Source organism: Cupressus sempervirens, chromosome 9, assembly GCF_028749045.1.
Source record: "Cupressus sempervirens isolate cs-2001-9-10 chromosome 9, ASM2874904v1, whole genome shotgun sequence".
Classification (NCBI taxonomy): Eukaryota; Viridiplantae; Streptophyta; class Pinopsida; order Cupressales; family Cupressaceae; genus Cupressus; species Cupressus sempervirens.
Window position 1 is genome coordinate 685,436,915 of NC_143126.1, and position 17,437 is coordinate 685,454,351.

At 37.0% G+C, this 17,437-nt stretch overlaps 1 protein-coding gene across 1 annotated transcript in view; it reads left to right on the forward strand.

The window, feature by feature from the left end:
* Nucleotides 1-13,747, forward strand: part of LOC149540582 (uncharacterized) — a 101,806-nt gene extending 88,059 nt beyond the window's left edge. Inside the window, exons 6-7 of the mRNA XM_089801668.1 lie at nt 12,789-12,965; nt 13,365-13,747. Of these exons, the coding sequence (XP_089657794.1) occupies nt 12,789-12,910 (122 nt within the window). The 3' untranslated portion in view covers nt 12,911-12,965; nt 13,365-13,747. The remainder of the gene's footprint in view (nt 1-12,788; nt 12,966-13,364) is intronic.
* Nucleotides 13,748-17,437: the final 3,690 nt, after the last annotated feature.

Below are 17,437 nucleotides of genomic sequence, written 5' to 3' on the forward strand. Positions count from 1 at the left end.
AATTCTTTTGAACCATGCATGGTTCCAATCTAAGTCACAAGGTTCGAGTTCGAGTTCGAATTCGAGAACTATAAAGTTCGGATGAAGTTCGACAAGTCAAAAAAATCGAAAAAAATTCGACATTAAATTTGCCTTATGTAATTTCCAAAAAATATAAATATATATTATTAATATTCAAAATATTAATAAAGTAATATAATTATAAATAAATTATAAATACACGAATTATTAATATTTAAAATTTTAATAATAAATAAGCATAAAAAATATTAATATGTAATTCCATGTTTCCTTTGATTATAAAATAACAATATTACAAATAAAATAAAAATATTACAAATACAGTAATACAATATTTATTAATAATAAATAAACATAATATTAATGTTTTAATTAAAAATATACATATTCATTTTATTTTATTTACAAATGAACTTAAAACTTTAAATAAATCACACTAAATAAATCTTAACCTAAAAAAAACTCAATAAAATTTAATCTTTCAAACATTAGAATTAAAATTGTCGAGACTGTGGACGGGATGGAATTTCGAACATTGCCATAGAGCTATGATAGACTGCAATAGTGCGACAGAGCCACGACCAGTAGATGAAGGTTGTGAAATGCTGCAGAACCACAACAAACATTGAGGAAACACCGTTGAAAAATCATGAACGAAGGGCAATGATGAACCGAAAACATTGGATCAGGAAAGCAATGGCCGCCACAACTGATTATTGCAAACAATCAGATCGAATATATTTGCCCTAGCTCTCCGTCTGTGAAAATATTCAATCGATTGATGCCATTTCGTGAACGCAAGGGCCATATTTATTATTATTTTATGTCGAGAACCCTAAAAACAACAATAAAATATATTAAATAGAAATGACCACAGCTTTATCGCCGTACGAATTTATGGCGAACTTTTACGAATTTTTTAGAAAAATCATAGGTTTGCCAAAATTCGAACCTGGAGCCGAAAATTCGGCGAACCTTGTGACTTAGGTTCCAATTGTGCTAGATGCATGTGCTATGATGTTATCAACATCATCATCCGTCATCACAGTAAGATCTTGAAGTGTTGCATCTGAGTTTGCAGATTTAGGGGCTACATCCCAAAGCGTGGTTGACCCTTTCTTGTATCCATCCTCCTTACGTGACAAAAGACGCAAGTTGGTATATATATAAACCAAGTCCTTAGCTTTCTTTGAGCCCAATCGGTTGCGTTTCACTGAATGGATATAGGAGTATGTACTCCAATTCCGTTTAGTAGAAGAACTTGCAACCTGAATAGCGTTCATAAAATTTTAAAATTTTGAAATTAAGTATACAAATGAAAAGAAAATTAGAGAATGTTAAACACTGAAGTGTAGAATACAATTGCTAGAAATAAATAAATATATGAAAACTTACTTGTGAGAGGATCTTGATTGCAAGAGGTTGTAGATGCTTGAATGGCTGACCATACATGTACCACCATGTGATAGCTCCCATGTCATTTTGGTCCTTTATTGCATATGGAGTAAGTTTTGATCCTGAAGCAAATAAGCCAAATTCTTGCCTCACCTTTTTTGTGTATTTCATCATCTGGGAAGAGTCTTGCAAATGTAGTGTAGCACCCAGTAGCAACTTCTTCATCCGCATATGGTGCAATTCTATCCGGCTTAGCAAGTATTTCCTAGCTATAGTACCTTGGAGATAAGACATATGCAAGGAGGTGCAATGGGGTAGTCATCCTCTCCCAACGATGATGAATGATATCCTCCACCTTTTTGCACAAGGCTTCACATTCTGCTAGGTTAGTCTCATGTGCTTGTATGGAAAGCTTTACCTTTTCTACCATGGTGTCCATGCCATCGTACACATCCCCCAAGCAAGGTGCATCTGTATCGGCAAAGCGTAGCATAGTCATGATAGGCTCGGTGAAATCCAAAACAAATTGCACACAAGCCCACCAATGCTCATCCAAGATCATACTCTTGACCTTCAAGGCTCTATCTAAATTTGAAGCCTTCCATATAGCCCATTGGTTACAAATAACCATTTGGCCCAATGCTGATTTCACCTTGAGGAGTCGTTTCAGAACAATAGTATGAGATGCAAATCTAGTCTCAGCTACCTATAAGCAAGTTGACAATATGACATCAAATATAAAACGAAGTCATAGACAAGAAATTCAATATTGAACATGAATATAAAACTTATTCAAAATAAATAAATAAATGAAACTAAATAATTACAATTTTAAATCTACCTTCAACAACTCCAACTTGGAGAATGATCTGAATATAGATTGTGACATGTGGTGGTTTGTCACAAACATTTGTATCTCCTCTCCCTCTTGGTATTTTTGCTTCACCCAATCTATTTGGGTGCCAATTTGTTGCATGACCAAGTTGAGAGAGTGTACGGTGCATGGTGTCCAAAAAATATGGTTGTATCGAGACTCAACCAAAGCACCTGCACCCCTACAATTCGTGGCATTATCTGTGACCACTTGGACCACATTCTCACTACCCACCATCTCTATTGCCTCAATGAGAATTCTAGAAATGAATTGTGAATCCTTAACTTGTCCTTCACAATCAATAGCCCTCAAAAACATTGCCCCTTTGGGGGACATTGCAATCACATTTATCAATGGTCAGTTTCTTGTGTCTTTCCATCCATCAGATACAATAGTTATGCCGGAAGTTTTCCATGATGTCCTAATTGGTCGAAGAGCTTTGTCTATAGAAATATTTTCTTTTTGCAAAAGAGTAGTACGCACGTTTTCATACCCGGGGCTAATGTAATCAGCTGGTGCTCTAAGAATGGCTGCAACTATTTCCCTCCAATATGGCGATCTTACCAAATTGAAAGGAAGATCATTGGCATAAAGGCAATGTGCAATTGCTTCATCAACAATCTCTCTTGCCTCCATTTTGAATGCTTGATCCAATGGACCTCTTTTGTGAGTAATAACTTCTACTTCATCATCCTCCTCTCCCACTTCCAAGAATGGATGTTTGGAGGATGCAACATGATCAGTGGGCACATTCACTTTGCTCTTTGTAGATGAAGGTTTGTACAAACTTGCTTTTGATTTGCTCACTAAACGATCAACAACCTCTTGTTGTTTTATGAATCCAACTAACTGTGCATCGCTCAACCTTTTTCCATCTTTACTTCCCTTGCACAATGTTATTCCTTTACCAGTAGGGCCCATAAAATGAGCTTTGTCCCGAGAATATGAGCTGTTGAATGGTTTACTATGACATATATTGCATCTCCAAATGTATGACCCACCTCCGAAAACCTGTGATAATCTTGTGGTGTGTCTCCATAATGGAGATGCTACATCAATATTGAAGTTATCACTTCGTTCTTGCCTTGTTGTTGAACTTTGACTATCAGTAGTGGCCATTCTTGCACAATAGAAACTATGAATCTAATAAGAAAATAGAAAAAACTAACTTAGAAATGTTTAAAAAAACTTACTCGATTTCTTTACAAAAAAAAAAAATCTCGAAAAATTTCTCCTAAAACTTGAAAAAAACTCATGAAATGGATCGAATGCTTACCTTAGATGCTTATTCATCCTTTGTGGAAGCTTAATAGACACTCTACGAATGATCCTCTTCAAAACTAATGACCTTGCTTTCAGAATTTCACAATGGAGACCAAATGAGAAGAGAGCCCAGCTAAAAACAAAATTGGAAGAAGGTTGTTTCTTTTTGTATTTTTCAGAATATAGGTATTACAATGAATAGATAATAGTAACTGATAAAATAGAAGTGATAGAAATCATATGCAGCAATACATACTATTCTGAAAATTATTCTAAAACTGTACCCGCAGAGTCTGATTTATTTCAGAATAGTACCAATACAGATGTACTTCAAACAAGGTTGACGCCAGCTGAAGATGGGAACTAGCTACAACCAAACAAGTTCAAATGATACAGCCCAAGTTGCTGCAATAAAACAACTCCAGTCTGCTGCAAATAAACACTCCAGAATTCCTCCTACGAGCTGCTATAAGGAAAAGCCAGGCTGAACCAAAGTGGCCGCCTTCCCAATAAATTCACTGCCTGCAAAGTGTCACTGCAATACTAGAAATTGATCCTTTGCTGTGATCAAACTGTATGCATAAGAACCTTCAAATCTGATCTTGTTGAGGGCTACGTCCCAACAAATCTACTCTCAACACTAGGGTTTGCGTCCTAGGTGAGGAATGCTCTTCGAGAGCAATGGCATCCAAAATAGGTTGACAAAATGATAAAGATACTGATCTTTAGGTTGCCTTCTCCTTATATCCCCTCTCCAAGGCAATTCAAACCCTAAAAATACCCTAAAGTGGATTGCATTTGAACTTTATAATATAACATTATTTTCCCAATAAAGGCATCCAAATAGAAGGAAATCATTACTTTATTAATGAAAAATAGCTCCAAGCATCAAATAAGTCCCGACAAGTGATAATCAAATACTAGACATTGAGCTCTTTCCAACGAGCTATCACACATAGGCAAATCGATCCAAATGGAGCTAGAAAACTCCTTATTACCCCAAAATGGCTAAACACATAGCCTTATTTAAATTATTAAAATGCTAACTTAGGAGAATATTTAAATATATTAAAATATTTCCCAAGTAGCCAAGGAACAACCCAAACACCTCTAAAACATGAAATTGAGTTTGTCATTTGCCTGTGACTGATGCTGGACAACCTGGGCCAACTGGCAGTCACACCCTCAAATCTAGGGATACTCCTAAAATATAGGGAACACACCTAAATCTCTTGAAATTGGGACCAGGGGGTGATCTCATAGAACCTCAACTCTGGAAACATCACCACCTCCCAAAAGGTAGGAATCTCTTCCTACAATTAAGGAACTACCTCCTAAAATCAAGGAACTGCTCTCAACTGATCTACAATTGCCTGTAATACCAAATCTGGACGCTGAAAACCCTGACCGAGTCCTTGATCACCACTACGAGCCTACGAGACTCCATAATAGGCTAACTCTCATGTTACTGCTAGACAGAGCTAAGAAGGGGACATGACAGGTTGCAGTGTGTCGGTGTTTACTTTTAGTTTGGAGTGAGTTTCCAGTGTGTTTTGGCTTGGGTTTTTTGTGTGCTGGAGCACAATATCAGTGGCCGGTGTTTACTCAAGGAGGATGAAACTTGTTTTTGATGAGAACTTTTAGGGAGATTAAAAGTGCTTCTGGGTATTAGTTTATTGAATTTCTTACAGCAACATGATGAGGATTGATGGAGTCCACTATGATTTATCATTTGGAGGAGGTTTGCATTACAGTCTAAGATTGCTGATTGCAGACAGAGAGCCATGGAGCAGGTCTGGAGCTGCTGGGCACATAAACATCATCTCAAGGACTCACCTTTGTCATAGCCTGGTTCATGGTGTGCCTATTTTCTAAGTGTTACCTTCATGCTGGGGAGTCTTAGTGAGATCTGCAATATGCTTTAAACCTGGTTGTAATGTCCTTAGATGAGATTAATAACGATTGAATGAAGATTATTAATTATTAGCCCTTTACTTATAAAATATGTTGCAATATGTTATGCATATGACTGTTATTTATCATTGATGAGGACTGATTTGTATTAATCAACAAAATACCTTCATTGGCTCTATAGTCTTCCAAAATATCACGTCAAAGAAAAAATCAGGGGTCAGCCATTACGATAGCTTCTGTGAACCCTTTGAAGTCCTTGGTTTTGACTTCCTTCTCGCGATCAATCCTTTGTTTATGAAATTGAGAGATGCCACACTATCCACAAGGGCGATAACTCTTTTTGTCCTTTGAGGGTACTTTTGATGTGGAATGTATGATGTTTGGAGGTTTGGGTGATTGTGGCTAAGGTTACTCCTTCCTCATCTTCATACCTCACTTTCTTGCTGGAATTCTCCTCAATTTCTTCATTAGGTGTTGTATCTATCTTTTCGGCTGGACCTCTCTTTTCACAACTACGCACTGGTTCCCATTTCTCCTTACTTGTAGTATAAGTTTCCATTTCTTTGTCCTTTATGGAAAAGGTGCCCACGTTCCCAAGGTTCACTGCATTTATAGCACAAGGATTTTTAGCTTAAGTTCATATTTGGAAGGGAAGACTTTGTGGAATCTATCTTTCTTGTGGAAAGGCTTTGTATGCTTGTTTAAGGATCTGCTACTTGTAGATGATAATCTCTAGTCTCAAGGTCATTTCAATGATGTCCTCTACAAAACTTAGATTAAGGGCACTTAGCAATCCTCAGAGTGAATCTATCAATCTTTCAACAAATAGACGGGTTAGTCAATCTTCCCATTAATTGTAGGATAGCAAATTGGACAGCGTCTTCTTTTGTGATTGGTTTAAGGGTAAAATAGGTTTTTAACTTTTGTAACCATGCATGGGCTTGTGATTTTCTCAAATCCATCAAAGTGTGGAAGAGTTACCTTACTTGGGCGTCTCTTTCGTTTTCCAAGTGCCCCATGCTTCTTTGCTTCACAAGATTCCCTAAATGATGCAATACCCCTTCCTTGAGGATCTAAATTTATGTAAGCTAGAGCAATTTCCTTAGTGCTATTTGTGGTTGGATTAATGTTTTTCTTTTCCTCCCTTGGTGTATTTACATTGGTAGGAAAGATGGTTTTTCTTTCCTAGATGTGGTTGGATTAATTTCTTCATCCTCCCTTGGTGTATTTGCATTGGGTAGGAAAGATAGTATTGCTATCCTAGATGTACAGGGTTCATTATTGTTTTCCATATGATTTGGGCCTATTTCTTTTGTGTTTGGGGAATTGGTCTTAAGGTTATTGAGTGAATTGCCCATGTTCTGTAAGGCCTGGATAAGTACTTGGCTTTTCCTTGGTTCCACTAATGCTTCCATAAATGTTTTCAAATCATTTTCCATTGGTTTACCCATAGATGGACTACTGGCAGAGTACTCTCGGAGTTGCAAAAACTAGCCGAGTTTTCTGGCTTGGCAATTTTTTATTACTTTTACTGGTGCCAAAAACTTGCAGAGTTTTTGGCAAAAACTTGTTGAGTGCTTGCTAAGTTTTTGTTAAAAACTTGGTTGTAGTTTTATAATAGCAGTTAAAGGCAAAAAGTGGCCCAAATCAGTTTCATTTCTCATTTCTTCACTTGTATTTTGCTGAGAGGGGAAAAGTCTTCCAAACACTTGCAAACTGATTTCGATCGATTTGAAGCGGACTTCAGGCGGGTTTGAAGCACATTTGCAGCGGGTCTGGAGTGGAGTTTTTGAAGAGGATGACATCAATGATTTGAAGAGGTGGGCTATGGAGGAAGGCGTGGATTTGGTTTCACGCGGGATGACATTGAGTTGAATGAGTAGTCACTGCTAGTGCCAGGAGAAGCTAGAGGCAGAGCTATATCTAGGATTGAGGACAAGCCACAAATTGAGTTAGACATACCAATCAAGAAGGCAATCATAGCCAGTGCAGACTTCTAAGATTAGAACCTCTAGTTCTATCTCTCCCTTAGTTTTTATTAGAACTTCGTAGAGGAAGATGTAACTGGAATGATGTATTTACTATTAGTTTTACATAAATTATTTACTATTATCCTTCCAACCAGGAATCTTCCTCAGGAGAATGCGATTTTTAACCCACTTTGTGTTTAAATATATCTAGACTAAGCTTGTTTGTTTTGTGTTCTCATTCATTGACTCATTGGATGTATCTTCTCATTGAATTTTGCAAAAAAAATGCATTTCTATTTAAATTTAAGCAATCTTTTAAGTTGTCGAGTTTTTGCTGAAAACTGGCCGAGTTTTCCCCAAATTTATTATTCAGACCTTGGCGAGTTTTCCAACTATGGGTTTACCCTTGTTATTTTTTTTAGTGGGGTTATACGTTGCTGGTAGTCTCTTTCTTTCCCTTTCAAAGGCTGTTTGTGCCCTTTGGCTGTGTTGCATCATGTTATTCGTTCACATGATGATAGGATATGGCTGGACACTTAGCCATGATACCAATTGTAGTGTCCTCTACTAGAGGCTGCCAATTTCTCAATAATCAACACCCATCATTTTATATTGTTATGCCAAGATCAAATCATTAAACTAATAACAATTAGTATTCGTAATACAATTCATAGCAACCTATAGATATGTCCCAATCCTTACTTCCTAATCATCAAGCCTAATTGAGCATGGGGAATTACTTGTTACGGCACTAGGAAACCATCTCCACAAAGAGGTCCACAAGTTTTAGGAACCCCTGTCCATACCACCTCTTAGAGCTCTCCTATTTTGGGGTGGAATTACTATCGCCTTTCCCTAACAAACCAACTTATCCTCATTATATATATATATATATATATATACGATTCCACTTTTTATTATTTTCAACAGAGATAAATGCTACAGTACATACATAGGACCATAAAGTGGCCCCTTGATAGAATCCAGATATAGCAATCTTTAGATCAGTATTTACTATTTAATTTAGAGAAGTTACTGTTAAATATTAACCCGATATTCATGCTGGTCTGAGAAGCGCAGACCACACCTTAGTCTTCTCCATTATATCATACGATAGCCTATATATGCACTAGACTTGGCAATGAGATAGGTGGCGATCCTTGGAAGAAATTACACCTTGTACTAACCATAACAATTTGTTATGTTAGTTTTACATTTAATTATTTCCTTGAGATGCTGATTTCTTCAAGTGGTGTTTGGGCCGACCTAGAGAAGGTCATGTCCCTTTAAGGGACATGCCCTTTGGTCTTGATATAAAGAGTAGGTATAATTGTAGTTTGAGGACACACAATAATCACGAGTCTGCTTCCTCAAGCAATACTCCTATACAAATTTACTTGCAGATATAAAACAAATTCAGATCAGACTTGAAGGTAACAACTCCTCCTGTTTCAGAACATCAAGAAGATCATCTTCAGCAATAAAAGGATACTGTAAAAGTCTGAAAAGTTTTGAACAGAATTTGTAGAAACTTTACAGTTACAACATACCAATTTGATGTCACACAATGCTTGCCACAAATATAATCTGACTTATTTCCTTTCTGGTCTCTTCCTTTTGTTGAGTGCCAATTATAAATAATAGTTTGATTCTTCAATGCCTTTCTGGATTGCTTGGTGTGGCTCTTTATACCTTTCCCTTGTTGGCGGATATATATGTGTGTGTGTGTAGTAAATTGATACATAATTCCGGTTTTCATTATTTTTAACAGATTTATATGCTACAGTATATATAGGACCATATATTGGTCCTTTAATAGAATTCAGATTTAGCATTCTGTAGATCAGTATTTAATTAATAGACAAGTTACAGCATACCAATTTGCTTTCAGAAAATGCTTGCCAGTGATATAATCCGATTTATTTCCTTTCTGATCGTTTTTGATGAGTGCCATTTATAAATAATAATTTTGATCCTTCAATGCCTTGCTGGATTGCTTGGTGTGGTTCTTTATACATCTCCCTTGGTGGTGGACAGTTGTGACTTGTCTTCAAGATGGTGACTGCTAGAAAGAGAAGTGTCTTTTGGCAAATCGCATGTTGTTTCTTGACTAGAGTGCTTCCTCTTATGGTCTTTTATTTAACTAATTACCATTTTTGTCTTTTAAGGATATAGCATGTCTCTAAGGGGATAGGGACAATCCCTTCAAGCAATAAATGAGTCTAATTGTATTGGGTCTTCGACATCCCCAACTACTGGAGATTAGCTATTAGAGCATGTTTCTGGATCAGTGAAATGGTGAAATCTTACATGTATAAGACCATTTCATCCTTTGGTTTTCTGTTCCTCGTGTCAAATCAGGGGCCATGACATTTTGAACACGGTCGTTTGCCCAGATTGGTCCATATAGAGGCAATCTAGGTGTATAAGGGCATCAAAGGTTAAGCAAATGATTGTAGATGACATTTGGTAGAAGTTTTCAGTATCTTTTTAGTTTCACCAAGCCCAAATTGAGCATGATCTGCTATACCAACATGGATAGGCCTTGTTTGGGTGAGCTATATGATTTCATTCACTCAAATTGAGAAGATAAAAGTCAATATAAATGTAAAAGAACAAGATTTTGAAGAAATATTTTTCAAATAACTATACAAAACCATTGAAGAGAGATGAAGCAAAATGATCAATCCATCTTCTTGCTTTTGCATTTGAATCTCAAATATTATAGCACTCAGCTTCTCCATGTGGCAACAATAGTTGCCCTGTTTAGAGATGTTCAAGTTAGTCAAAGGTACAAGGCAGCATTTGTAGACTTCATTGATCGTGACATGTGGAATCCAGTGAGGGTCCAGTTCATGGATTTTGTATGCTCCAACAATTATGGTCTTGATGCTTTTTGGGACACATATATGCTCAATGCTCGCAGTTGGTGGTACTTCCATAGCCAATTATTCACACACCTGCAAACACTTGTGATAAAAAATTATCACAAGCAAGTTTTCTAAAAAAATATTTAAGTTTATTTATATTTTAAATTTGTCTTAGTAGGTTAGTAGTTATCTGCGTCTGAGAAGAAATTGACCACATCCTCCCAACTGGTTAAGTACAATACTCTACAGTCAAATAAGGCAGAGGACTTGGTGCATATGTATTCAAACTCACACAAAGTGGCTACAAAGAAGGGACAACATACTGACTTGGATGCTTCCACTGCCTTCTTTGCTGCACTTGATGTTGATGATGACTGAGCCAACTAATGAGCACGAGAGTGACAACCCTACTGCTAGTTACAGTGCCAGAATGGGTGGTTATATGTTTTTAATGATCCATATGCAGTGTTACCCCAAAGTTGCTGGGACGAGGATGATAGGGGACAGGGACGAGTTTCTGGGATGACAATTTTGTTTTGCCAAGTGTGGGGACAGCAAGGGGACGGTTATATAAGATATAGGGTAAATTTAAAATATATAGGGAAATTTGCATATAATCATATAATACATATGAAAATATGGATAAAGCATAAACATAATAGAACCTCAACGTTCAACATTTCATTGTTTCAATGCTAAATAGTAAATAGTCAACTGATCCAATACTTAATATGCATTCATAATTTGGAATTCTTTGTCACTGTGCTGCTCATTTTGATTTTCTTTGACATTGAAGCTTGAACAATGAATATAATACTGAAACAACGCAAAAAAGTAAAAAATACAGACTTCTTCAAGCTTCGAGCTTTAGAAGAAATTTCAAAATAAAATATTGAAAGAATCTGGAATCACAAAATGCAACTTACCTCTTTTCCTTCTATCACTTGCACAGTTGCACTTTCCTGTTCTTTCAAAGTTGAATCAAACCCTCTTTGCTGCTAGTTCTCAAATAACAGACCCTCTTTGCTGATGCTGGGAGAGAAATGAAATACAAGTAATAAGCTCCAAAACAATACACAATGCCTTTTAGGGCGAATTAGGGAGGAGGCTCCCACATAAAAATCACAAACAATTTGCATTTTGAAAGTTTTTGATGTTCAATTTTTTTTTGCTGCTGCTCTTTTCCACTGGGGACAGCTGTCCATCCTGGGGACAGTCGAGGGATGGCTAAGGCATCCCCAGTTGTCCCCCCAATTTATTGGCAACATCCCTAGGTTTCCGGGATGCCCCTATCTTTTTTTCAAAATTGGGGACGAGGTGGGGATATCCCCTGGCCACCCCCCTGCCCTGGAAATGTCCCTGGTACAGAGACAAGGTTTTTGTAAGGCCAGGGATGCGTTCCTGGGTGATATTTGAGCAATGTTGGCTGATTGTTGACACATGACATTCAACTTTGGTTAATATTTGATGATTTATATGGTGGTGTGTTTTGTTATGTTATTTGAGTATTAAATTATTAATTTGGTGGTGTATTTTGAACTTAATTACTGCTGACATACATATATATATTTGATTTTAATATATTTGTGTATGAATGAACCCAAGACAAACCCAACTCCATGTTTTTTTTGATCGAACCTGTGAACAGAACCCTTGAACTTGAAGCGTAAGCAGTAGCAGGACTGGTAAGTGAACTTGCTATGTAGTCTGCTCCCGCATACAGCAGAGTTTTTTATCGAGAGTATGCTTGCTCTTATTTATATGTACATGTGGCTATCTGGTTTATTGTGGTTGCTGTTTTTTTTTGCATCATTGTTCAATCAAAGTTTAAATTGGAATTTTATAAATTTTTGGCAAGATTCAAGGATCTTTTGAAGGATACAGAATCATCTGGGAAAGCGTGAACGTGTATAATTGTATTTTTGACCTTCCATTTATTTGGTTAAAATAAATGATCTATGACATAAATTTGGAAATTATCATGGAAATTAATCCAAACTGCAAATAGGATATCAGCATCATGCTTTCTTCAAAGAGTGCGCTCCTTGCAAAGTTGGAAAATATTAGCACTTGGTAGAAATTTTTTGTCTATTATTTGGACATAAGGAGAATTATTTTCTTATTAAATGGCTTCAATAATTATCAACCATGGTTCTAATCTGGACCGGAAATTTCCATTCACTTCTGTCATTCAGTCATTCAGCACCTTTGTATATGTATTGCCTAATCATTCACTACTTAATCTATGCACGAAATATAACTTTGATGCATTTGTCAAATTTGTATGAGTTGCTCTGCCATTCATGACTGCAAACTGTGTAGAATGTCCTGTTTTTTATTATTCTTTGTGATTATCCCAAGTTTGTTTTATGATTGCTTTGGTTTAATATAAAACTTAATTATTAGAAAGAGACTTGTTGGTTACGATATATACATGTGAAGACTTTGCTGAACTTTGAGTGGAATTTCATTTATGCACAGGTTACAAGTTTGATGACGATGATCATGATTCAAATCCTTTGAAACTGCAATTCGCATATTTTCCTGGTTCACATCCAATCACTGCTCCTGTTGCCAGTGAATTGCCTCGTGGAGCATTGTGAAGCTTCAGAATTATCACACTAGTGATCATGATTTATATTTGGACATCGAAAACAGGTATGCAGCAACACTGATCTATAAAATAATTACGTAGTAGGATTGTTATGATTTAACTGTAATTTTATTGAATACCGACATGTTCTATTCCTCTTTTCAGTCCTAAAATTATCTAATCTTTTAGATAACAGACTAGCTTGATGCTCTCCGATTCTAAAATCAGCTGACGTTATAAACTGACTTCATATTTATTCTCTTAGTAGGTATTCTGATTCAGCGCTACATGGTTTTACTTCTGTCACATTCAAGATACATGAGAGTTTTCATTGCTTGTGATTCTAGCAGTGTCACTTTCTATTATTTATGCTAGTTTAACTGTGTGTTGTTAATATTTGTAGCACACCTGCTTCACATATTAAATTAATATTAAATAATCAGATGATTTGTTGTGTTTTGTAGACTTTTCTTGGAGGACTGCTGCTATTGGATGAAAATGCCAAAGTACTTATGTTCCGAGCAGTATAATATAATACTAAGCAGATTGAGTAACGTCCTCGGATATCTGTTTCACGAGTGGTCGTGCATATTTATCTGGGGGCATGAGGTGTCAATGTAGAATCGCTGTTCCAGCTATATGTACACCGTTTTTCGCAATTCTAATAGGGAACGTGTCTGGATGATTGAGATCTATACCATATTTATCACATTTGAAACTGAAATACGGTGAATTAGTTGTCAAGGTCAAATGATTTGGAGATTTTATATAATTTAATGTTTGGATATTTTCAGTGTAGAATTTAAACAAAAAAGCAAGAATTATATAGACAAAATTTGAAGTCTAATTTTGAAATTGCAAGGTCTGGAAATGAAATTTAATATATCACCTCTAAAAATGTTTTTCAAACCTGAATCAACTCTCATTGCAAATTCTAGAAATGCAAACAAGTTTTGAAATTGGCCTACTGACTATGAATTCAACCCTCTTCTTCAGGCTGGGTGCATCCCTTCTTATTGCAGGTGCTCATTTTTTTGTTTTTTCTAAGAAAATTGCTCAAGTGTCTACTCTAATTCACACTTTATTGGGCATGATTATGAATTTTATCTCTCTAATTTCTATGTTCACAGCCCCTATGAAAAGGATCAAATCAAATTTCTGAGCTTATTGCCTGCAGTACACTCATTTTAGATGTCAATACTCATTCACAATTGCCTCTCAATTTGCTTGTAATTCTTTATTTGCTCTCTACTTAGTTGATTGATGCTTGAACTGGTATCAAAATGATTGGGTTTGGTACTCTCTTGTAGGCTTCTAATGAAGAGTCAGCTCTTGAACCTATAAGATTGGCCCTATGTCTTTTGTTTCATAATGCTTTGTCTTGAGCCAATTTTGCATTGGGTCCCCTTGCAATTTATTTATCTTTTCCTCACTTTTAGAACAAAATTACTCCAAGTGGAAAGTCAACCAGCATGTGGACTCAATAATTTTTCTTTTTTCTTTTATTCCTTCCACCAAATGGAATGGTAGAAAGTCAATGTCTATAGGGGAAACCATTGTCTTGCAAGTGAAAACTTGATGGGTATATGAACAAAATAAATCCCATGGAGTTTAATCAATCTATTTATGTTCTCCACTTGGTGGGCATTCGATGAGGATACATAAAATTCAACCCCTATTTGTAGTCAACTTGTACTTTTTTTAAAAATAGTTTTTTACATTGTAGAGGTGGAAAATTGACATTACACGAACAATTTTAACCTTTTCACATTTGATTATGTGGAAATTCAAACTCCATAGGGAGAACATGGAAAACCTGATCTCCATATGGTCTAAGTAGTCCCTAAATTTTGTCCTTAATTTCATTGCAACACCCCATAGGTACTTCAATTTTGGTTGAGTGAAAAATCAAGCCTCACAAGGACTTCCCAATTACCAACTTGTGTCCCAACTTTTGATAAATATTTTGACATTTGAAGTGAATGTGGAAAAATGCCCTTTTCATTATATATATATTTTGTAAATCGACCTCCATAAGCAAGTTTACATTGAAATGCAAAATTTCATCATTTGTGTTTGATTTCAAAGGTAGAGTGGAAATTTAACACTTATGAGGATATATTGACTCATCAAATCACCTCAACACTTGGGAATATTTTCTTGGGATTCAACAACACTTTGTATTTTTTATGAAGGGTGCTCTCTTTAATACCACAAAAAACAACAGAAACTAAGAACAATACAAATTGTGAGAACAAAATATGGGCTTCTTATTATCGCTGCAAATGTGGATTTACAAAATTACAATATGCAACCCTCATTGGCACCTTTCTTACAACAATATGCAATATAGAGTTGCGACTATCACCTAGAATTGCCCTAAATAACTCATGTGCCTTCCTTATATAGGCACTTCTTACCGCCCAGGAAGGTTCTAGACACAACTCTAATCGTTGAGGCTGACCAAACTCATATTATGATATTTTATTTCACTTTATTACATATGATCGACTAAAGACAATTTACAAATTACATTTTCGGATGGGTCCACTTCTGAAGACCATAACTAGCAAACCGTTGACCCAATGGGCTATTATAACCTCATTTTAGAATCCTCGGCTAGCAATCTACAGTGGCTAATGACACAAATGTTCATCAACTGAGATTTCACCTCGTTTCAAAGCCATCTAGGCCTTCATTGCTGGACTTGAAGTTTGGATAGCCAAAATTCATATCGAAAATCTGCAATAATTGCACCAATACATATGATATGACAATAAAACTCATCCAACGAGCTAATATGTTAAAGATAAACCTCCATTTATGAGATTAGAACAATATGAGCACATAATACCAACTTACTAAAACCAGCAAGCTCTCTCAAATATCAACTATGTACATGAATAACCCTTATTAAAAGCTGGACAATTGGGAATAGAAATATTATTGGGTGATGCAAGATTGCCCTTACACGTAGGATGCTCCTATATTTGACACCCGAGGTAATTTGAGAAGTGACCCTGTCACATCTCAAGTAGTCAGAGGAAAACCAAGATGGTTAACCTCCTCTTCTACTAGCCATGGTGAATCCTCTATTGGCCTCCCTTTCCATTTGACTAGATACTCCTCATATGTTATGTTCCTTGTGCTTCTTCCCACACGATTGTCCAATATCTCCTCAATCTCCTGTATAATTGAAGTAGATGACATAATACTCCACCGTGCTTCTGAAACTTCATCTCCATCACCTCCCTCATGATATTTTGTCAAATCTGATATGTTTTTGATTAAGGAAAATAGGTTTTGAAGGGTGCTTGAAACCTTGTACACAGCTATAGATATCCAATGATCGCAGAAACAAAACTATGGCTAACCAAAGAGGAACAGGTCTCCCCCCAAAAGGGTAAGACCGAGGTGACAGAGAAACCTATCACCAGTCGGAACCAAGAAAGGAAGCAAAGATCCGAAGAAAGGACCTACTTCCAAAAAGGCCAGGCACAACAAAGGAGCTCAAGATACTCCCTTTGATTTGGAGTCTCCCTTGCTAGATCGGAGATACATATCAAAAGGCAGAACAAAGGGCTTAGTCTTTTTTCTTTTTACCTCGATCCAACCATCCTCCACCCTAGCCGCCACACCAATCCAATCCCCAGAAGAAACAGAAGAGTGGAAGCCAAGGGGAGTAGGACCAACAAAAAACTCCCTAGTAGAGGAGGGTTGGTCTCCCACTGGAGCAACAACTGAGACAGGGGCAGGGCTAGGAGAGGGGCTAGAGGCTAAACCCAAAAACCTACCAACCTCAGCAACCACTGGCATCGAGTCAACAAGAGGAGAAGGCCTGACATCCATGGCCACCTCAGGCTCTAGGATGTCAACAACACGGGGATCATCCTCAGCCTCTGAGGAAACAACTGAAGACACGTCCGAGGGCTTAAGCACCATGTAGTGTTCAGGGGAGACCCCAACCCACTAGGAGGGTGGACGCCTTGGGTTAGACTTTTGAACAACACAAGAAGCAACAATGTGTCCTGTCATATGACATTTTCTGCAGTAGAAGGGGATACCTTCGTAATCCAACATTTGAGTCCAGGAGCCTTGCGGATAGGCCAAACAAATCTTTTCTGGAAGGCCCTTTGAGATGTCCATCTCAACAAGAATTCGAGCACACGTCGAATGGAGAACATCGGAAGTGGCTAAGTCGACATATAAAAATTCACTGAGAGATTCCCGATAGTTTCCAAAACAGAGTCTATCTAGAGATGCATTGGGAGGTTCGGAAGCCGGACCCAGATAGGAACCTTGTTAAAGGATTCAGAGAGCGGATTAAAATTCATATGCCACGGTTTGGCCATAAGTGCATATCTGTCTTGCCATGAAAAACAGTTATGACACAAGATGGACATCCGATCCTTAGCACTAGCAAACTTAACAATGAAGAAACCTCTGGCATTAGGAAAAATCTGAACACCATGGTCTAAAATAGGTTCCCAGTGCTTGGAGATCCAAGCGTGGAGATCAGCCAGAGAGGGCCAAAAAC